Source organism: Rhinatrema bivittatum, chromosome 7, assembly GCF_901001135.1.
Source record: "Rhinatrema bivittatum chromosome 7, aRhiBiv1.1, whole genome shotgun sequence".
Taxonomy (NCBI): domain Eukaryota; kingdom Metazoa; phylum Chordata; class Amphibia; order Gymnophiona; family Rhinatrematidae; genus Rhinatrema; species Rhinatrema bivittatum.
Window position 1 is genome coordinate 272,361,960 of NC_042621.1, and position 20,749 is coordinate 272,382,708.

Consider the following 20,749-nt stretch of genomic DNA (forward strand, 5'->3'; position numbering starts at 1 on the left):
AACTGATATATACATATAATCAAGATTCTCATTTCTAGGTGACTGCAGCTTTGGATGTAGCTGTTTCCAAAAGCACGAGGAGAGCAGTTTTGGCCATGTGGCTAGTTATGTTTATAACCCAGGAGTTTGTTTGTTCAAAGATACTGGTGCTCAGACAGCCTCATCCATCTTGTCGACGCTGCCGTGGAAGCTAAGGATGTTCCGATTCTCTCGCACCATAAACGCGGACTTTACTGTTGGAGCCAAGCCCCGTCTTCAAATGGCCAGGCTTGCTGAGATCCACTTACATACAACCTGGCCCAAGACGCCAACAAGAAACTCGTGTGTTATTTGTCTATAAACACTTGAAAAGCTGAGGCAACCTTAGGATACCTCTACTTCTTACAAACCCCGAGGGAAAAAAAAAAAGTGTGTGTGTGTGTGTAAAATATGACACAACAATGCTGATAAAAATCAGATAGAATTTAATGCAGGAATGCACCTTGTTTACATGACTGTGTGAACAGTATAAAATAATTTGGCTAAAAGTAGTTTGGCATCATAAAAATATCTCTCTACGGATCACAAATGAATCTCTACCTTGGCAACTTCGTGCAGTATTAGCAAACCCCAGAGAGTTTTACTTTTTGCCAGTAAATCCAAGTCGGCCAATCTAGCTGCAGCAAGTTTGTTCTGCTCCTGGGCTCTCTCTTCCCTGCTCAGAAACTTGCTGGAACAACGTCCCCATTTCTTGACACTCTGAAGAATAAAAAGTCAATTGGCCGCCATGACGCTCTGTCTACTGGGGATTCCAGAAGATTAAGAAACAGCTGCAAGTTACATCTGCATTCCAACCCGTACTTTCACGGACAAATGACCGGGAAGGGGACATGTCCAACCAGAAACAGCTGACTCAGCAGGCAGAACCTCCCCCCACCAAAAAACTTAAGAGGGGCATTAATCCTCATCCAGCTGTTCAAGCATCATTTGGGCCCTGATAGTACTCCATAAGCATTTTTAGATCTGGGAAAATCACAAACTGGTTTCCAAGGAGCTTGTACTGGGGTTCTCATTAAGCTGTTAGAAGTTAATAGGCCATTGCAGCAATCTGGGTTTTAAAACACCGTGTGCTGGATTTCAGCGCACGGTTTTAAGGGTCAAAAAAAATTTATTTTTTTTTTAAACTCCTTATGCAGCAACCTAATGATATCCTAATGCATCTGAATTAAAAAAAAAAAAAAAAAAAAAAGCTGGTTGCCTTTAAATCTGTGTTCAGCAAAGTCTGAGCAGACATTTTCACTGGGGGTGGGGGCATCCCTGATAGGCAGATCATGGAGGGGCAAGCACTGTCACCTAACTGGGTATATACTGATTTATTCAGCTATCTGGAGAGCTTTGCTGCTGCCACTTTGCCAGATAAGTCACTACTTATCCAGCTAAATAGCAGATACCTGTGACAGATAGTCTGACAAGTATCAGCTTATCTAATGGCAACAGCTGCCATCACTTAGCTGGATAAGTACGTACTTATCTATGAAATTTATTAATTTCTGTTTTTTTTTTATGGGTTTAAATGCCAGTGCAGTAGCACTGGAAACTTAACTCCAGCTCTGACCCTGGAGTTAATTTTCTAGTGCTAAGAAAACCCTGGCCGGGCCAACATACCTGTCCGCATCAGAGAGTAACGATTAATAACTTGATCTGAATGGGATTTCCATGCGAGGGCGCTAAGTAGTGCTCCCATTTTAGAAAGCTCATTTTGTGAGCGTAAAACTTCTTGCTGCATTGGCAATAAAGTTAAAACGCTCGCAAAATGAGCTTTCAAATGTAGGCAAAGCCACGTGTTGGCCAGAACTCACTTTTCTGCATCTGCAAGCGAGTTAACCAAAGAAACCCAGGGAAGGCAGAGGTAAGCTTATGTTTCAAAACCCCTTAATCAAACCCCAACCAGAAGGCAATGAAGTAGTCCGGTGTATTAAAAAAAAAAAAAAAAAAAGTTACTTGGTGGTGGACTGTTTACTTAGGATAGATGTTAATTTGTGATATGCTTCTTTAAAACAATAGGGGGCTTATTGAACTGAAAAATAACAGTAGTTGGACAGTATGAACAGCAACTGTTAATGCTAGTTTCAAATCCCCAATACATTTGCACAGTAAATTTTTTTTTTTTCCTATCAACCAATTCAGATTCTCCTCTTCACTCTTGTCCATCCTCATCAGGTTCTCTGGTCACTTAAGATAATGCTGCTTGTGCAGAAGACAACCGAGGAATCGTGTATGCGATTGCCTGCGAACCAAACACCTCCCTGATAGCAAACAATTTATGATTACTACTTGGTCCATACAGCTCAGGTCACCACTCTGCTAATAGTTTTCCCTGCAGGAAAACACTGAACCGGAGGAAGTGAATTCACCCGCTCTGACAGAACGGCTCCTGACCCCATCTAGCTTCATCCCTCAGGGAACACCAACGGATAAGCGTGCTGTTGGTGGCTGACTGGGTGCTTACCCAGATAGTGTTGCAGAAGAAAAAAAAAATAGATTTAAAGCACTTTTCTTATGTGAATGTAGTGGCATTCAGGGCAAACGGAGTGGGGCCGGAATAAGATGGTGCCGAGGTAGGCCGCAGTGCAACCAAACATGCTGGGGGAGCTTAGAAGCAACATGCTAACAACAAAACAAGGAACAGTGGACACTGTGGTTGAGATGTGTACAAATATGCTTGAGCCAGGGCGTCGCGTGGAAGAAGCTGAAACAAGCCTGGATGATCAGGCCTCTGATATGGTGCAGTGGCATACAGCATGCGATAAATTAGTGCTCTCCCACTCCAAGCTTGGCGAGTGCCTACAGGACTGAGAGAGCAGATCCCACCGATCCCACCTAACTTGGTGTGTGGTGCTATGCCGCTGCATAGCACCACACACCAAGTTAGGTACTCCCAAGTCTTCCTCTTGCTTTGTTTAAAAATAGCACTTCTCTTGCTACCCTAGGTAGTCTCTGCCTCCAGATGAAGCTGAATATCTATTACCGTCAGGATCACAGAAATAGGTCTGAGACCATGACTGGAAGCGTCAAATAAAATAAAGTGAATGTGCTGCCCAGAGTAACAACTATTATCCTTCACATCCATGCTATACCCAGTCTGTCCCATCTGTCCATATCCTGGTATATTCCTTCAACCAAATCATCCTAGTTTAGCGGACATACTTGTCCCAAATTGGAACCTATATGCCCACCCATAAAGTGAGGGAGCCCAAGCCCTGGGTGAAGTTACAGCTGGCTATAGCAGGAGACATTACCCTGGCGATGAGAGTGTGGAAGGGGGAAAGATCTCCTTTTCCTAGATTGACCTTGGAGATTTGGAGAAAGAAGCAGCCACTATTAGGGGAAGGGAAGGACAGGCCCTACACCGCCACACTACATTTTTTATATAGTGATGATTTTCCCCAGGTACAAATCTGGTGGCTAGTAAGTGGAGGAAATCAATGGGGTTGACTAGATTTGAGCAAGTTTGGGGCACACGGGGAATGATCCCCTTTGATAATTAAGGCAACAGTATGCATTACGAGATAGAGATAGATTCCCTTATGCAATACTGGCCCAATATATTACTCAGAAAAGAATTGGGATTGAGCTTGAGAAAGGACAGACAATGTTTGAAGGTTACTGTGACTAGGCAAACAAGTTGACTAGGCCCATTTTGAAAACGTATGCTTTGCTGAATGTGGACTTAAAATTCAAGCCAGCGTGGGAGAGAGATTTGGGAATGCCTACGGAGGAGAGTGATTAGGAACGGTTTGCTGGCTTTATAAAAGAGCTTGGTATCTTCTCAGACTACAGGGAACGGATACAAAGTGTGGTTTAGATGGTACTTGACCCCTACACAACTACATAGACTATACCCTCAGGTATGGCCATTGCTGGAGGGGGTGTGGAGGTGAAGGCATGTTTTTTTCACGTTTGGTGAACTTGCCCCGAGGTGGTCAAAATGTGGGATGCTGTGGCTCGATTATTCTCTAGAGCAGCGCTTCTCAACTGGTGTGTCGCGACACACCAGTGTGTCGCCAAGCACCGGCAGGTATGTCGCATGCTCCTGTCTCTCCCGCTGCTCTTCCTTCCCTGCTGCCGTTGCCACCGGGCTAATAGCACGTTCAAGCCCAATGGGAACGGCAGCGTTGTTAGAGGAAGCTGTGGCTCCTGCGGCTGGCCTTTTCTTCCTCCCGCACCTGCCCCGGAACAGGAAGTGATACGCAGTGCAGTGTGTGGGAAGGAGAAAGAGCCATGCTGCGTGGAAAAGTAGTGGCAGCGGCAGTGGCCCCCAAGCAGTAGCGTGGCCCAGAGCAATCGAAGCAGCCGGCAATCAGCAAAGGAGACAGCAGTATAAGCCCCTGCGGCCGATGGGATTCTTCTTTCTTGGCCTGCAGGGGCTGGAGGAGGCTGCTGCAGCTACCATTTGTGCCTCGGTGGGAAGGGGGGGGGGGGGGGGAGGAAGAGGGGGAGGAAGTGAGTGAGAGAGAAGACAGCCAGCCTGTGTGTGATTGAGAGCATGTATGTAATTGAGAGGAACTGGTCAGAGAGGTGATGTGTGTATATGTGAGAGAATAAAAGTGACTGGTCATGGAGATGACTGGAGTGTGTGTGAGAGAGTGGTCAGGGAGGTGACTGGTGTGTGTGTGTGTGAGAGAGAGAGAGAGAGAGAAAGCATGGAAGTGAGAAATCTGGGTATGTCAGAAAGCATGGGAGTTAGAAGCCTGGTGTTGTGGGGGGGTGTGTGTGTGAAAGAAAGCAAGGGACTGAGAAGCCTCTGTATATGTGAGAGAGAGCATGGGAGTGGGAAACCTGTGTGTGCATGCATGAGAGAGAGACTATTGGTAAGGTGATGGTGTGTGAGAGAGAGAGAATGGTGCGTGTATGTGTAAGAGAGAGAAAGTGATAATGGGAATGAGAAACCTGTGCATGTCGAGTGAGCATGGGAGTGAGAAACCTGGGTGTGTGTGAGACACCCATATATGTAAGACAGAACACGGGAGTGGGATGAGAGAAACTGTTCAGGAAGGTGACTGGTGTGTGTGTCAAAGACTAGTTGGGAGATGATTGGTGTGTGAGAGACAGAAACTGGTCATGGGGATGTGATTGGTATAGAGTGTGTGTGTGAGAGAGAGAGAGAGAGAGACTGGTCGTGGGCACTAAGGAAGAGGACTATGAGTATAGAGCTTAGCCACTACTGCTGCTTCTGGTGTGTGCTACGGCCTGCACGGAAGAGAAGGAGAGCTGCTGGAGGGGGTAAGTAAAGGTGGATTTTTAAGTTTATTTTTCTTGATTGACTGCCATTTTAATTATTTAATATTATGTGATATGTCTGCTTTTTTGAAATATTTTATTGGTGTTTGGAGAATTTGTAATAGTTTTTATGAGTTTTTAATTGTTGGATGTTATTCTGTTCATAGCTGTTTTGAAACATTTATTCTGCTTATTAGTATAGTTTTACAATTATTTCTGTGTGGGGATCTATAGCTGCTTGCTAGTTCTGGTTTCCTAAAGGAGGTATATTGGTGTTTAGGGCCTGATTTAATATTTGTAGTGTTGCCTTTTCATAAATAGGGTTGTTACTGTCTTGCATGCATTCCATAATACAGGTGTAACTGTATGCAGATTAGTTTATGTGCATTACTACAGATCCTGGGAGTATGTTAGGTCAGTTCTGTGTGTGTTACTGAGGTGAGATATTTTACTAGCATGTAAAGTTTGTATCAGTCTTATTTGTTGTGTTTTCTCAGAGGACATGCATTGGTGGTAAACTGCTGTCTTTTCATAAGTAGGGCTATTGAGCCTGGAAGTAGAAGGAGTTTGAGTTGCTGTTACTGAGATGACACCAGAACCAGAATATCTTTTTTGTAGGGTGAGTTGTATGGGGAATGTCATAATTCTGCTTTACATCCATTATTGTGGGTCAGGGGGGTTCCCATGGATGCAAACTGTACTTTTACATCTAGTCCCGTGACAATCATGGGTTCAGTGTAACATGCATGTGAGAACCATTTGTCAGGCGTGTCCTGACAGAAAAAAGGTTGAGAACCACTGCTCTAGAGATTTCAGGACAGGGGTTACTAGATATCCTAAAATGTTCTTGCTTCATAGAAACATTAATGACTCCCAACTTGACGGAGGAGCATGTGCGGATGTTGTGACAGTTTACCACTGCTGCCAAATGTGAAATAGTCCTAAGTCACCACCGAGCTATGGCCCCATCATTGGAAGCCATCAGCTCCTGTATAGAAAGAGTGTACCTCACGGAGAAACTCACAGCTATGAAACGTGACGCACCGTTGAGATATGACAACACGTGGAGGCTCTATTCTCACCTAGGAGGAAGGGAGCTTCTTAATTAAGTTTTACTCCCATATGTCCCACACAAGCATACAATATACTATGTATACGGAATTATCACCTACATCTAGTTGATGTATACCTGTGAGGGGGGGAGAAGTGGTGGCAGGGTTACAGAGAGATAGTTGTATAGATTTCAGTTAAGACCGATTAATGTTAGAATGTACGAGATGTTTAGTTACTGCATGACTGATGTCATATTGAGAACATGTACTCAATATTGAGCATGTAATAAAAACATGAGTGACAAAAATAATGCTCAACGGCAGCAAAGGTTTCAAGCTAAAGAAATTAAAAAATAATAAATATATGTATGTTACTGGCTTGTTTTGTTCTTGCGTAATGCTGAAGATTACATTGCAGTAATTATAATTATACACATGGAATGGAGTGATAGTAGGTTACCATCAACCACATAGAGGCAACTGCAATTTGACAGGACAGACCAGGTATGCAGCTTACAGTACAGGGAAGGGGAGGGGTTACTACAAGTTACAACTCCTGTCTGGAAACAGAATGCTGGGCTTGATGGACCCTTGGGTCGACCCAGTATGGAAATTTCTTATCCCCTTTCCTGGCCTTACTAAACCAGTGATGCTTTGCCAAAAGCAGCCGAGAATGCAACGGGGAAAACCCAGGAGAGAAAACCCCCCAGTCTTCATGACTGGCTATAGCCACGCATGGACTGCCACCATCCTTACCTTGGCAGACAGCTCGAGCATGCGATCTGCACCACTGGCACACGATCTTTGCCATCTCAACGTGCTGCGGAGGTTTAGTTTGGGCTGGACAACTCCTCTCGTCCAGCAGGAGTTTTAAGTGAACAAGGGTTCCCCCCTACATAGGTAGCTGGATGAGAAAAATCCAATTAAAAAAAACGGCAAAGATCAGCCTATAAAAACTGCAGACAAAAACAAAATAAACTGGCAGCTGCCTGCTTTATCCTGGAGACAACCAGGGTGGGAACCTCCAGTCCTAATAGTTGGGGGTTTCAGAATATCCCTCATGAATATTCATGAGAGAGACCTACACGCACACTTCTCATCTATTATGAAGGTTATTCTGAAAACCTGACTCTAGGGTCCCGTGGGGACCAGAGTTGCCCACTCCTGTAGGGCCCATGCATTTTCCTGTTCACACCCCTGCCAGCAGGGGATGTAAAGCCCCTCAATTCATGGAAGCCAGACAATTTAAATTAGCTCCAGCACTTTTACAAAAATTGGTTTGGGAGCCTCTGGAGATTTACTGGGGAAACTCCTTTTCCTTCCTATGTGAAAGGGGGTTTACTAGTGCCACAGGCCATGTATTATTTGGGTTCCTTTTTTTTAAAAATTATATTCAAGTCACTCTCTCACAATAATTATGGAGCACAGCCCCGGTATGAAAAGTCAAAAGGTAAGCTTTGTAAAAGTCACAAGGATTGGATGTAACGACGAACACGACGTTACAACACAGAACTAACGGAGCCTACATTCCAGAGCACGCCTGGATACACCCCCCCCCCCCCGTCAGGATCCCCTCTGATCTCCCGATACGTACTGAAAATCTGGGGCAGACTGGACACCCAACACAAAAAGGTCATGAGGGGGGAACACACGGTGATCTCGTAAGCCTTTTCTTCCTTCAGAAAATGGGTTAAAAAGTTAAGGATCAAGGTGGAAAGGCAAGGATCCAAGATAAGGCACAGTCTCGTTACAAAGGATCCCAGTTTATTTAAAACTGGGCAACCTTTAGGATTTTATTTCGGTTGCTGAGTTGCAATTAAGGTGGGGAGCGAGAGAGAGAGAGAGAAAGGAAGCACAGGAAAACTTCAGGTCCGTAAACCATGAACAATAAACTTAAGCAGCAGAAACACATGGAAAGCATCCCAATTGCCGAGTTCTGGTGACATTTCTAAAAGCTCTCCCAACACAGATCACCAGAGCCCCTTTGTGGAAATATTTCTTTTATAGATACCAGAGCAAGTCACTCAAAATATAAATATATACACCTACTATATTATATACCCCGTCACCTGGTGCAGGGCACCACCACTAGTGTTTATCAGATATTTCGAGTGACTAATGAGCAGCGCCATTTTACCTCCAATACTGACACATTTTGATGCCGTATTTCGTTAGAAAACTAGCTCATGCCCAGACTTCAGACTGCTCTGGGATCCTGTCCATCCCATCCTCCACTTGACACAATGGGTGCAGCCGAAGGCCAGGCCACCAATTAAAGAGAGCTAGACGGGCTTGAAATTCCTGCCTATTCAATGAGGCTTTATCCCCCTTCATAGGCAAAAAAAAAAAAAAAAAAAGCTGCTTCCTGAATGGGGTCTATTAACGGTGACTTTTCTTTCCCAGCTCCTCTGCGGACAAGCTACTTGGAAAAATAAAAGCGTGATTAACTTCAGAAAACCAAAAAACGGAGGAGACGTGAAATGCTGTCTTCAGTCGGGATGCAGGGCCCCCCCTTTCCCTCCAGGAGGGATTCTCTAAGTGAACTAGGGACCCCCCTCCTACATAGGCAGCGGAGTGAGAAACCCCCCCCCAAAAAACCCAACTAAATTGGCAGCTGCCCACTCTATCCTGGAGACAAGTGGAGCTGCAAGCTTTACCTTGATATGAAATCGGGGGCACATTAATCCTCTCTCTCCCTTCCCCACCCTCCCTGCAGTTAAGCGGATAAGTTACTAATTGCTGGAACTAATCTGACTGCCGAGGCCTCCGCTTAGTCAGTCTCTCTCCTTCCAGCCACACTATAATCGCTCACTGAAAAAAAAAAGTCATAAGAGGCCGGCATGCTCAAATTGTGAGGGACCCTAAAAGGAAAAGGCGCTCAAGATGGGAACAGAATCAAAATACAGGGTGGGGATGGACAGAGGGTATAAAAAAAAAAAAAAAAAAAGAGAAAAAAAAATCTCAGTACTTCATTAAATGCAGGTTTCTCGATTAGTTTTTCTTCTGGGTCAAGTTCTCATTGCTACAATACCTACAGAAGAAAACAAAAAAAAACTTTCCCCCTTATACTTTGGAGCAGTGGAATGTGCCTTATAAGATGAGCAATCATGAAAATGCTCAAAATCCAGAAGCAAAAAGCAGCCGTTTGACAGATCAGCCGTGTCAAAACGTATCTTAACACATTGCAGTCACCGTACTACTACTACTCACAGAACCCAAAACTGGAGCAGCTGTCTAATGCCAAGTGTTTCCGGCCTTCAGTCAGGGAAGGGGAGAAAGACTTAGCTTCACATTCTCCCCACCAGAACCGGCTGACCCACAACAAGCTTTAGTCCTTCATAAATACTCCCTCGTCTGGTCTGGCTCCAAAACTGCTACCCAGCTACAATCAGGAGCACACAACGTATATAACTTGGGTATACAGTGCCTCCCTCTCTGTATGCACTATAATTATAATTGCATATACGTTTTTGTACATTAGCTGGAAGGCCTGCCTGTTTGTGTGCTTTTGTGTTTTTGGCAGCTCCACGGTTGGAATGGCAAGTCCAAAAAGGAAGGCAGAGGTAGAGGCAAGACTGCTGCGGGGGCCATCAGATCTCCGTAGCCGTGATCTCCTCGAACTGTATCTCCGCCCCGTGCAGGTCCAGCTCGTCCAGTTCCCTGGCCTCCAGCTCCAGAGTCAGCTGCCTGACGTCCCTTTCCAGCTCCCGGTTCCGCCGGTACATCTGGATGTAGTTGTGCTGCAGCTGTTTCTGGTAGCGGATGACCTTCTCCTTCTCCTCGTACCACGTCCGGCGCTCGTCCTCAAAGTTCTCCAGCTGCTCCTCGCTCCGCCGCCGCTCGTACAGCAGCTCGCCCCGCAGCCGCTCCGCCTGCTGCTTCAAGCCCTGCAGCGCGTCCGCGCCCTGGCGCTGAGCCTTGGCCTCGTCGCTCTCCGGAAGCAGGCAGGGATCGTCCGGCTCGTGGCAGCGGCCCAGCCCGTGCCGGGAACCGGCTGCCGCCGCCACCGCCGCCTCCCGCAGGCTGGCCGCTTCCTGGCTCAGCCTGCCGGCTTTCTCCCGCAGCAGCTCGGCCTCGTTCCGCTTGCGCTGCAGCTCGTTCTCGCAGACCTCCAGCTCCAGGGTCTTCGTGTGCGCGGCGTCTTGCAGCTCCTGCAGCTGCTCCTCGCTGGCCTGGAGCTCAGAGCGAGCCTCTCGGAGCTGGGCCCGCAGCAGCAGCATCTCGCTGCCTTTCTGCGCCAGCTCCGCCTGAGCATCCTTCAGCTGCTGCTTGAGGAGGGAGATCTCGCCGGACTTCTGGCAGACCTGGGAAACAATAGAAGTAAAAAAAAAAAAAAAAGTGCTTAGATTTGAATATATTTAATGAAACAAATACACACGAACAATGGAACGACAACAGATTTGTTCAATACGAGAAAGGTCTGACCCCATGCTGTCACTTCACTGCAACTAAAAACATAGCAGAAAGTCAACCAACGGGGGTGGGCAGGGTGTTCAAGTCAGAGGGGGTCTCAAGTCAGAGACCACAAGGGGTCTCTGACTTGAGACCCCTTGTGGTCTCAAGTCAGAACCTGAGTCAACAGATCAATTTTCAGCTTCAAGTTTTTTTTTCTTTTTTCCCCCTCCTTCATCACCTCACTATAGTAAACTTCATAACTATCACAATGAACCTACCATACAGTGCATTTATTTATTCATTCAAAATCTTTTCTATACCGCCTATACAATTTGTGTAGGTCTAAGTGGTTTTCAAAATGGAACCTACATAATTAAAAAACATACATCAAACAAAACAAATACAAATATTAAAACAATACAAATCCTTTAGGGGGAGGGCGAGGGGAGGAGTCTTTTCTGAAGGGATGGGCTCCACCTTAACCAGGGTGGAACCGGACTGCTGGCGCTAACCTTTAAAAAGGAAATAGAGCAGCTTTTAAACTAGAACAAAGGGGAAAGCCGACAGTCACTCAGCAGTGCATGGGTCTGAGGGAGGTATCTTCAAAGGATACTAATGATGCATTAGAATTAGGGCATCCCGACAGTGAGGTTCCAATAATAAGAAAAGTAGTCCAAGTGCCTATAACTAAAAACTCACCTGAGCTAAAAAAATTCTAACTTATCCCTATCAATTAAAAAGCAGAATGAAAATACAAACAAAAAACAAACTTTGAAATGTTTGTATGCTAATGCCAGAAGTCTAAGAAGTAAGATGGGAGAATTAGAATGTATAGCAGTGAATGATGACAGACTTAATTGGCATCTCAGAGACATGGTGGAAAGAGGATAACCAATGGGACAGTGCTATACCGGGGTACAAATTATATCGCAATGACAGAGAGGAGCACCCGGGAGGAGGTGTGGCGCTTTATGTCCGGGATGGCATAGAGTCCAACAGGATAAAGAGCCAGGAGTAACACAAGTATGAGAAAAAAAAAAAAAAAGTGTGAAACTTGCTGGGCAGACTGGATGGACCGTTTGGTCTTCTTCTGCCGTCATTTCTATGTTTCTAGATCCTGCAAGAGACTAAATGCACAATTGAATAATTATGGGTAGAAATCCCTTGTGTGTCGGGGAAGAGTATAATGATAGGAGTATACTACCGTCCACCTGGCCAAGATGGTGAGAGGGACAGTGAAATGTTAAGAGAAATTAGGGAAGCTAACCATATTGGTAGTGCGGTAATAATGGAACATTTCAATTACCCCAATAATTACTGGATAAGTGAAACATCAGGGCATGCTAGAGAGAAAGATCCTGGATGGAATAAATGGAGAAATTACTTACCTGATAATTTCATTTTCCTTAGTGTAGACAGATGGACTCAGGACCAATGGGTATAGTGTACTCCTGATAGCAGTTAGAGATGGATCAGATTTCAATCTGACATCAGCCCTAGTATATATACCCCTGCAGGAAGTGCAGCTCTTCAGTATTCTCCTCAAAAAGCAATTGTGGATATATGCATGACTGAATAATTTGAATAACTTGCTTAATTTGAACTGGTTGAATTGGTTATAGCTGGAGGCCACCAGTGCCCTCAACCAAGAAATGTCAACACCCGGTAGGGTGGGTGTCCTAGTTGAAGAAAAGTATGGCTTTCCCGTGAATCACTCGCTCTCGGTGTCGTGTCACCTACGGCTGCCGTTATTCATGGAATTCTCCAGTGACACCGAGAGCGAGTGATTCACGGGAAAGCCATACTTTTCTTCAACTAGGACACCCACCCTACCGGGTGTTGACATTTCTCGGTTGAGGGCACTGGTGGCCTCCAGCTATAACCAATTCAACCAGTTCAAATTAAGCAAGTTATCCAAGTTATTCAAATTATTCAGTCATGCATATATCCACAATTGCTTTTTGAGGAGAATACTGAAGAGCTGCACTTCCTGCAGGGGTATATGTACTAGGGGCTGATGTCAGATTGAAATCTGATCCATCTCTAACTGCTATCAGGAGTACACTATACCCATTGGTCCTGAGTCCATCTGTCTACACTAAGGAAAATGAAATTATCAGGTAAGTAATTTCTCCATTTCCTAGCATGTAGCAGATGGACTCAGGACCAATGGGATGTATAAAAGCTTCTCCCAAACCAGGTGGGAGGCTGCCTGTGGCCCACTTAGTACTGCCCTTGCAAATGCTGTGTCCTCTCGAGCCTGAACATCCAGGCGGCAAACCCTGGAGAAGGTATGGATGGAGGATCATGTCGCTGCCTGACAGATCTCGGCGGGTGACAGCATCTTGGTTTCCGCCCAGGACACTGCCTGGGCTCTAGTGGAATGGGCCTTGACTTGTAAAGGCAGTGGCTTGCCTGCTTCTACGTAGGCCGCCTTGATGACTTCTTTGATCCAGCAGGCTATGATTGCTCGTGAAGCCGCTTCCCCTTGCTTCTTCTTGCTGTGAAGGATGAATAATAGGTGGTCTGTCTTTCGTACGAATTCCGACCTTTCCAGGTACCAGATTCGGAGTCTGCCGACGTTGAGGTGGCGTAGACTGAGAGACTCTTCCGAATTCTTATGCTCATCTGGCGATGGTAACGAGATGGTTTGGTTGAGATGGAAGTGAGAAACCACTTTGGGGAGGAATGATGGGACCGTGTGTAACTGGATGGTTCCCGGGGTGAGTCTGAGGAACGGTTCCCGGCAGGACAGTGCTTGTAGCTTGGAGATACTACGGGCCGAACAGACTGCCACCAGGAAGGCTGTCTTCAATGTTAATAGTCGGAGAGACAGGCCGCAAAAGGCCTGAAGGAGGCTCCTGCTAAGAAATCTAGGGCCAGGTTAAGGTTCCAAAGAGGCACCGGCCACTTTAGGGGTGGTCAGATCTGCTTGACTCCTTTCAGAAAGCAGGAGACATCCGGGTGAGAGGCTAGGCTGCCGCTCTTGCTCTTGGTTCCGTAGCATGACAATGCGGCCACCGCTACCTTTTTGGAGTTGAGAGACAATCCCTTCAGTAGCCCGTTCTGCAGGAATTCCAAAATTGCATGAATTTTGACTGAGCGTGGAATGTCGTCGCGGTCCTCACACCAGGCTTCGAATACTCTCCAAATCCTTATGTATGTTAGTAATGTGGAGAACTTGCGTGCTTGGAGCAGGGTGTCAATTACTGCCCCCGAGTATCCACTCTTCCTCAGGCGAGTCCTCTCAATAGCCAGGCCGTAAGAGAGAATCGAGCTGGATCCTCGTGGAAGATCGGTCCTTGTTGGAGCAGGTCTCTGTGTGGAGGTAGCGGGAGGGGGCTCCCTGTCAGCAGTCTTCGCATGTCTGCGTACCACGGTCTTCTTGGCCAGTGCGGGGCCACTAGAAATACTGGTCCCCTGTGGTGTTCTATCTTGTGGATGATTGTGCCCAATAGGGGCCATTGTGGGAAGGCGTATAAAAAGAGTTTTCTGTGGCCAGGTCTGTACCAGGGCATCGATTCCCTGGGACTGAAGTTCCCCGCCTGCGGCTGAAGAAGCTGGGCACTTGGGCATTGGACCAGTTTGACAGGAGGTCCATGGTTGGTGTTCCCCAATGGTTTACTATCACTTGGAATGCTGTGGTCGACAACCTCCATTCTCCTGGGTCTAGACTTTCTCTGCTGAGGTAACCCGCAGCAACGTTGCCTTTCCCCGTGATGTGGATGACAGATCTCCTGAAGGTTTGCTTCCACCCATGACATTAGGGGGTCTATTTCCAGAGACACCTGTTGGCTTCTGGTTCCTCCCTGATGGTTGATGTAGGCCACTGTTGTGGCGTTGTCAGACATTACTCTGACTGATTTGTCTCAGAGTGTGACCGAACCTTAGGCAGGCTAGTCTGACTGCCCGGGCTTCTAGGCGATTGATGTTCCATCCCAACTCTTCTTTGTTCCATTGCCCCTGGGCGGTTAGCTCCTGGCAGTGTGCTCCCCATCCTCGAAGGCTGGCGTCCATGGTGAGCAGAATCCAGTTTGGTGAGGATAGTCTTACTCCCTGGCTCAGATGGCCTTCTTGTAGCCACCATCGTAGTTGGGTCCGAACTTTGTCCAGGAGCTGAAGATGTACAGTGTAGTTCTGGGACAGCAGATTCCATCGTGATAGTAGTGAGCGCTGTAGGGGTCTCTTGTGAGCTCTTGCCCATGGCACTACTTCCAGTGTGAATGCCATGAGGCCGAGGACTTGGAGTTAGTCCCATGCCATGGGGGCAAAGCTCGCTCAACAGGGTTCGCAACTGGGTCATCAGTTTTCATCTCTTTGTCAGGATGACCTTGTCTTGTTTGATGTCGAATCGGACTCCCAAGTATTCTAGAGATTGGGAGGGCTGCAAACAGCTCTTGTTTGTGTTAACCACCCACCCGAGGCTCTCCAGTAGAGTTTTGACTCTGTTGGTCGCCTGGTGGCTTTCCTCTGGGGATATCGCCTTGATCAGCCAATTGTCTAGATAAGGGTGTACGAGGATTCCTTCCTTCCTCAGTATTGCTGCCACTACCACCATGATCTTGGTGAACGTCCGGGGTGCTGTGGCCAACCCAAATGGTAGTGCCCGGAACTGGTAGTGACTGTCCAGGATCGTGAAGCGTAGAAAACGCTGATGCTTTTGATGGATCGGAATGTGTAGGTAGGCTTCCGACAGATCCAGGAATGTAAAGAACTCTCCTGGTTGTATCGCCCTTATTACCGAGCGTAGGGTTTCCATGTGGAAGCGAGGAATCTTCAGGTGGTGGTTGACCGACGAGGTCCAGGATGGGCCAGAACGTTCCTTCTTTCTTGGGAACGATAAAATAGATGGAATAATGTCCAGTATTTATTTGTTGTGGGGGCACCGGTGTTATAGCCTCTAAGGCTAGTATTCTGGTCAGTGTAACTTTCACTGCCAATCTCTTGGAAGGGTCATGGTAGGGGGATTCCACAAACTTGTCCAGAGGGAGGTGGTGGAAATCCAGGTAATATCTTTCTCAAATGATGGCTAGGACCCATTTGTCTGAAGTTATCTCGACCCATCTTTGGTAGCATAGGGCAAGTCTGCCCCTATGGCTTCTTCCTTTGGACGGGTCGGCTTATTTTCATTGTGGGGTGCAGCTGGAGCCTGGGCCAGAGCCGGCTCCCCTTTTGTTGTGCTTGTTCCGAAAGGACTGGCTCCTGCCTGTGGGGCGAGCCGCTTGATATGTGCTTCTATATGGGTTGAAGCGCTGTGATCCTCTGCCCCTGGAAGTACGGGGGGAAAGATCGCTGGTTTCTCCTATTCCTGTCCTCCGGTAGCCGCGGTAGTGGGGATTCGCCCCATTTGTTGGTTAGTTTCTCTAGTTCGCTTCTGAACAGGAGGGTTCCCTTGAAGAAGGGCATCCTTTTGAGTCTCATTTTGGAAGATGCGTCTGCCGACCAGTTTTAGAGCCAGAGTTGTCTTCTGGCTGCCACTGCTGATGGCATTCCTCTAGCTGCGGTGCGCACCAGATCAGAAGCGGCATCCATGAGGAATGATACTGCTGGTTCCAGGGCTTCCCCAGGGGTGTTGTTCCTAGTCTGTGATAAACAGGCGCGTGTCACCATGGCACAGCAGGCCGCGATCTGTAGAGACATAGCAGAGAAGTCAAAAGACTGTTTGAGGATGGATTCCAGACGTCTTGTCTGAGCATCCTTGAGTGCTGCTCCTCCCTCAACCGGGATAGTAGTGCGCTTCGAGACCGCGCAGACCATGGCATCCACTTTCGGACATGCCAGGAGATCTTTGGCAGCGGGGTCCAGAGGGTACATGGCTGCCGAGGCACGCCCCCCTTTGAACGTAGTCTCTGGGGCATCCCATTCCGGGTTAATTAGCTGCTAGACGGCTTGTAATAGTGGGAAGTGATGGGAGGTCTGACGGAGTCCCTCTAGTAGGGGATTCGTCTTAGGTTCCCCCCGAGGCACTTTTGCCCGGGATAGCGAGCTCTTCAAGTTGTGTGTGACCAGGTCTGGAAGCTTGTCTTTGGTGAAGAAGTGCCTCATGGTTTAGTGGGGCTCTGTCCCCGGAGGAAGCTCCCCTTCCTCCAGTGGTTCTGATTCCTCATCTGAGTTGTCCGTGTCCCTGAAGGTGGGGCTTCTGGGCGTTGGAATCACTTCCCTGGGCATAGAGAGTCCCGGGATGTTAAGGTCCTCTGGCAGAGGATGTGGCTGTATCATAAGAGGCCCCGGTTGCATGTGGACGAAGGTATGCAGGCCTTTAAAGAATTCCACCCAGGAGATAGATGCTGGGTCTAATTTAAGAGGTGCTGTATCCCTGGGGGGGCCCCGTTTGAGGGAGGGTCCTGCTGGGAGATGCTAGGTCCGGCATACTGTTCGAGAAGCTGGAACCCGGTACCGGCTGGGGATGGCCAGGGGCTGGATCCCCCAGGGTCTCCTTGCACTATATACAGAGGGCCGTGGCCTCCTCATGCTGTGCAGCTCTAATGTGGCATGCTGGGCAAAGGCCCTGAGCTTCTTTTCCGGTGGTGCCATGGTTTGTGCACGTAAAATACAGGGCCCGGGCGGCTTAGTTATGCGTTCCGGTGCGAAGTTGTGCGCGTACGGTTGGTACACGCTCAGGGAGATGTGCGTGCTGTTGTGCGCGCAGATCAAAGTTATGTGCCCGGCCCAGTAAGCGCGTGGCTATGCGTGTCCTTGTGCGCACGATACTTGGGCGTGTGAACAGGGTGGCGAGCAGATCAAAATGGTGCCGGTGACCATGCGGACAATATGGTGACCACCTCGGAGGGTTTCCAGATTGGAGGACCCTCTGATCTGACCGGGGTCTAGCCCTGCTAGGGCGGATCAACCCGGTGGCACTGGTCTCAGTTGGTGACCTGTACGACTCCTCAAGCTTCGGAGACCGGAGACTTTTAAATAGATTTCTACCTTACCTTGTCTTGGCACTTCCCAGTCTCGTTCCGGGCGGTCTCCGGCTGCGGGGGGGAGAAGGAAAATACCTTCACCGCCATGCTTGAAGTTGCACCTGCTGCCTCTCAGCCTCACCTGATGTCGGGGGCTAGGTCCCCGCAGAGGGTCAGCTGCCGGACCGAGGCTTACCTCCGAGGGATCGCAGAAATCACCTCAGGAATTCTCAACTGGGGGAGGGACCCAATGGATGTCACCGCAGGACAGCGGGGCTCGCCTGTAGAGGTAAGAGTTCTTCTGGTTTTGGTTTTCTTTGCTAAAATACTCTAATGCTGTGCTAGCGTGCATAGTCCCCCAAACTGTTATGGAGACGGAAAATACTGAAGAGCTGCACATCCTGCAGGGGTATATGTACTAGGGCTAACGTCAGATTGAAATCTGATCCGTCTCCAACTATCAGGAGTACACTATACCCATTGGTCCTGAGTCCATCTGCTACATGCTAGGAAATGACAGTTTTATGGAACTCAAAAAGAGACCTGTTATATGGATGTCAATAATCTGAGTGTACCTTCATACGATGCTGTAAAAAAATACGGCTATCGTGACTGTGAAGCCTATGTGTAGGCTTTAAAAATCATTAGGTACCCCAGTGTTGGAATGCAAACTTTTGTAGTGCTCACTGTCCACTGTGCAATTGTTGCTGAAATGATCACGTGGATACTGTTGCAATATTCACTTATCTCAAAATTGTAGTCGGTCTTGCCTCAGCCGACATCCTGATGTTTCGGAGGCTGGCTCCTTCTTCAAGGGCTGGATATGCGCAAGAGAGACCGGTATTCCAGTGAAACATTAGATGTTGTGACAGTGAATTTGATTACTGTGCCAGCAATGTTCAACTTGTTAAGTTTGTTTAGCGGTCTGTGAAGCTCCGTGAAAAACAAGCGGCTGCTCCCACGACTCTGTGCTGGCGCCAGCACAGAGTCGTGGGAGCAGCCGCTTGTTTTTCACGGAGCTTCACAGACCGCTAAACAAACTTAAGTTGAACATTGCTGGCACAGTAATCAAATTCACTGTCACAACATCTAATGTTTCACTGGAATACCGGTCTCTCTTGCGCATATCCAGCCCTTGAAGAAGGAGCCAGCCTCCGAAACATCAGGATGTCGGCTGAGGCAAGACCGACTACAATTTTGAGATAAGTGAATATTGCAACAGTATCCACGTGATCATTTCAGCAACAATTGCACAGTGGACAGTGAGCACTACAAAAGTTTGCATTCCAACACTGGGGTACCTAATGATTTTTAAAGCCTACACATAGGCTTCACAGTCACGATAGCCGTATTTTTTTACAGCATCGTATGAAGGTACACTCAGATTATTGACATCCATATAACAGGTCTCTTTTTGAATTCATAATTTTTTCATGTTATATTGTTTGGGTTTATAAATTTAGTTTTATGGAACTGTCATTTCAGGAACCAACGAGAGAGGGAGCAATTTTAGATCTAATTCTTAGTGCAGCACAGGATTCTGTGAGAGAGGTAAGCGTGGTGGGGCGTTTGGCAATAGTGATCATAATATGATCAAATTTGAATTAATGACAGGAAGGGGGGATAGTAAGTAAATCTACGGCTCTAGCGCTAAACTTTGATAAAATGAGAGAAAAAGTTAGGAAAAAAATGAAAAGTGCAGCTACAAATGTAAAGAATGTGCAACAGGCATGGACATTGTTTAAAAAGTCACATCGTAGAAGCACAATCCAGATGTATTCCACACATTAAGAAAGGTGGAAGGAAGGCATAACGATTACCGGCATGGTTAAAAGAGGAGGTGAAAGAGGCTGTTTTAGCTTAAAGATCTTCACTCAAAAATTAGAAGGAGGCTCCTTCAGACGAAACTAGGATAAAGCATGAGCATTGGCAAGTTAAATGCAAGATATTGATAAGCCAGGCTAAGAGAGAATTTGAAAAGAAGTTGTCCATAGAGGCAAAAACTCACAAAAACGTTTTAAAATATATCCGAAGCAGAAAGCCTGAAGGGAGTGTTGAACCGCTGGATGATCAAGGGTTAAAGGGGTATTTAGAGAAGATAAGGCCATCGCAGAAAGATTAAACAATTTCTTTGCTTTGGCGTTTACTGAAAAGAATGTTGGAGAGATACCCATTCTGGAGAAGGTTTTCATGGATGATGATTCAGATCAACTGAACCAAATCACAGTGAACCTGGAAGATGTGGTAGGCCTGATTGACAAACTGAAGAGTAGTAAATCCCCTGGACCGGATGGTATACACCCCAGGGTTCTGATTAACCTATCATTAAAATCATCTGATGTAACTGAAGATTGGAAGACAGCCAATGTAACCTCTATATTTAAAAAGGGGCTCCAAGGGTGATCCAGGAAACTATAGACCGGTAAGCTTGACTTCAGTGCCAGGAAAAATCACTGATACAAATCACAAAACATTTAGATAGACATGGTTTGATGGCACACAGCCAACATGGATTTACCCAAGGGAAGTCCTGCCTCACAAAACTCCTACATTTTTTTTTGAAGGGGTGAATAAACATGTGGACAAAGGTGAACCGGTAGATGTGTTGTATCTGGATTTTCAGAAGTCCCACATGAGAGGCTTCTCAGAAAACTACGAAGTCATGGGATAGGAGGAGATGTCCTTTTGTGGATTGCAAGCTGGTTAAAAGACAGGAAACAGTAGGATTAAATGGTCAGTTTTCACAGTGGAAAAAAGTAAAACAGTGGAGCGTCTCATGGATCAGTGCTTTTTAATATATTTATAAATTATGTGGAAAGGGGTACAATGACTGAGGTGATCAAATTTGCAGATAACACAAAATTATGCAGAGTAGTTAAATCTCAAGTAGACTATGATAAATTGCAGGATGTCCTTGTGAGACGGGAAGATTGGGCTTCAAAATGGCAGATGAAATTTAACGTGGACAAGAGCAAAGTGATGCATATAGGAAAAATACCCCATGCTGTAGTTACACAATTTTAGGTTCTATCTTAGGAGTTAACACCCAGGAAAGAGTTATAGACATCATAGTGGATAATACATTGAAATAGTCTGCTCAGTGTGCTGTGGTGATCAAAAAAGCAAACAGAATGTTAG

At 46.8% G+C, this 20,749-nt stretch overlaps 1 protein-coding gene across 4 annotated transcripts in view; it reads right to left on the reverse strand.

Moving 5' to 3' along the window:
* Window positions 1–441: 441 nt before the first annotated feature.
* LZTS2 (leucine zipper tumor suppressor 2) overlaps window positions 442–20,749 on the reverse strand; it is a 316,325-nt gene continuing 296,017 nt past the window's right edge. For 3 of the 4 annotated variants that reach the window (XM_029610249.1, XM_029610251.1, XM_029610252.1), the window contains 2 exons: window positions 7,068–10,615; window positions 442–2,285 (listed from right to left, as the gene is read on the reverse strand). In XM_029610249.1, the coding sequence (XP_029466109.1) occupies window positions 9,902–10,615 (714 nt within the window). In that variant the 3' untranslated portion in view covers window positions 442–2,285; window positions 7,068–9,901. The remainder of the gene's footprint in view (window positions 2,286–7,067; window positions 10,616–20,749) is intronic. The other variant, XM_029610253.1, reaches the window with a different exon arrangement.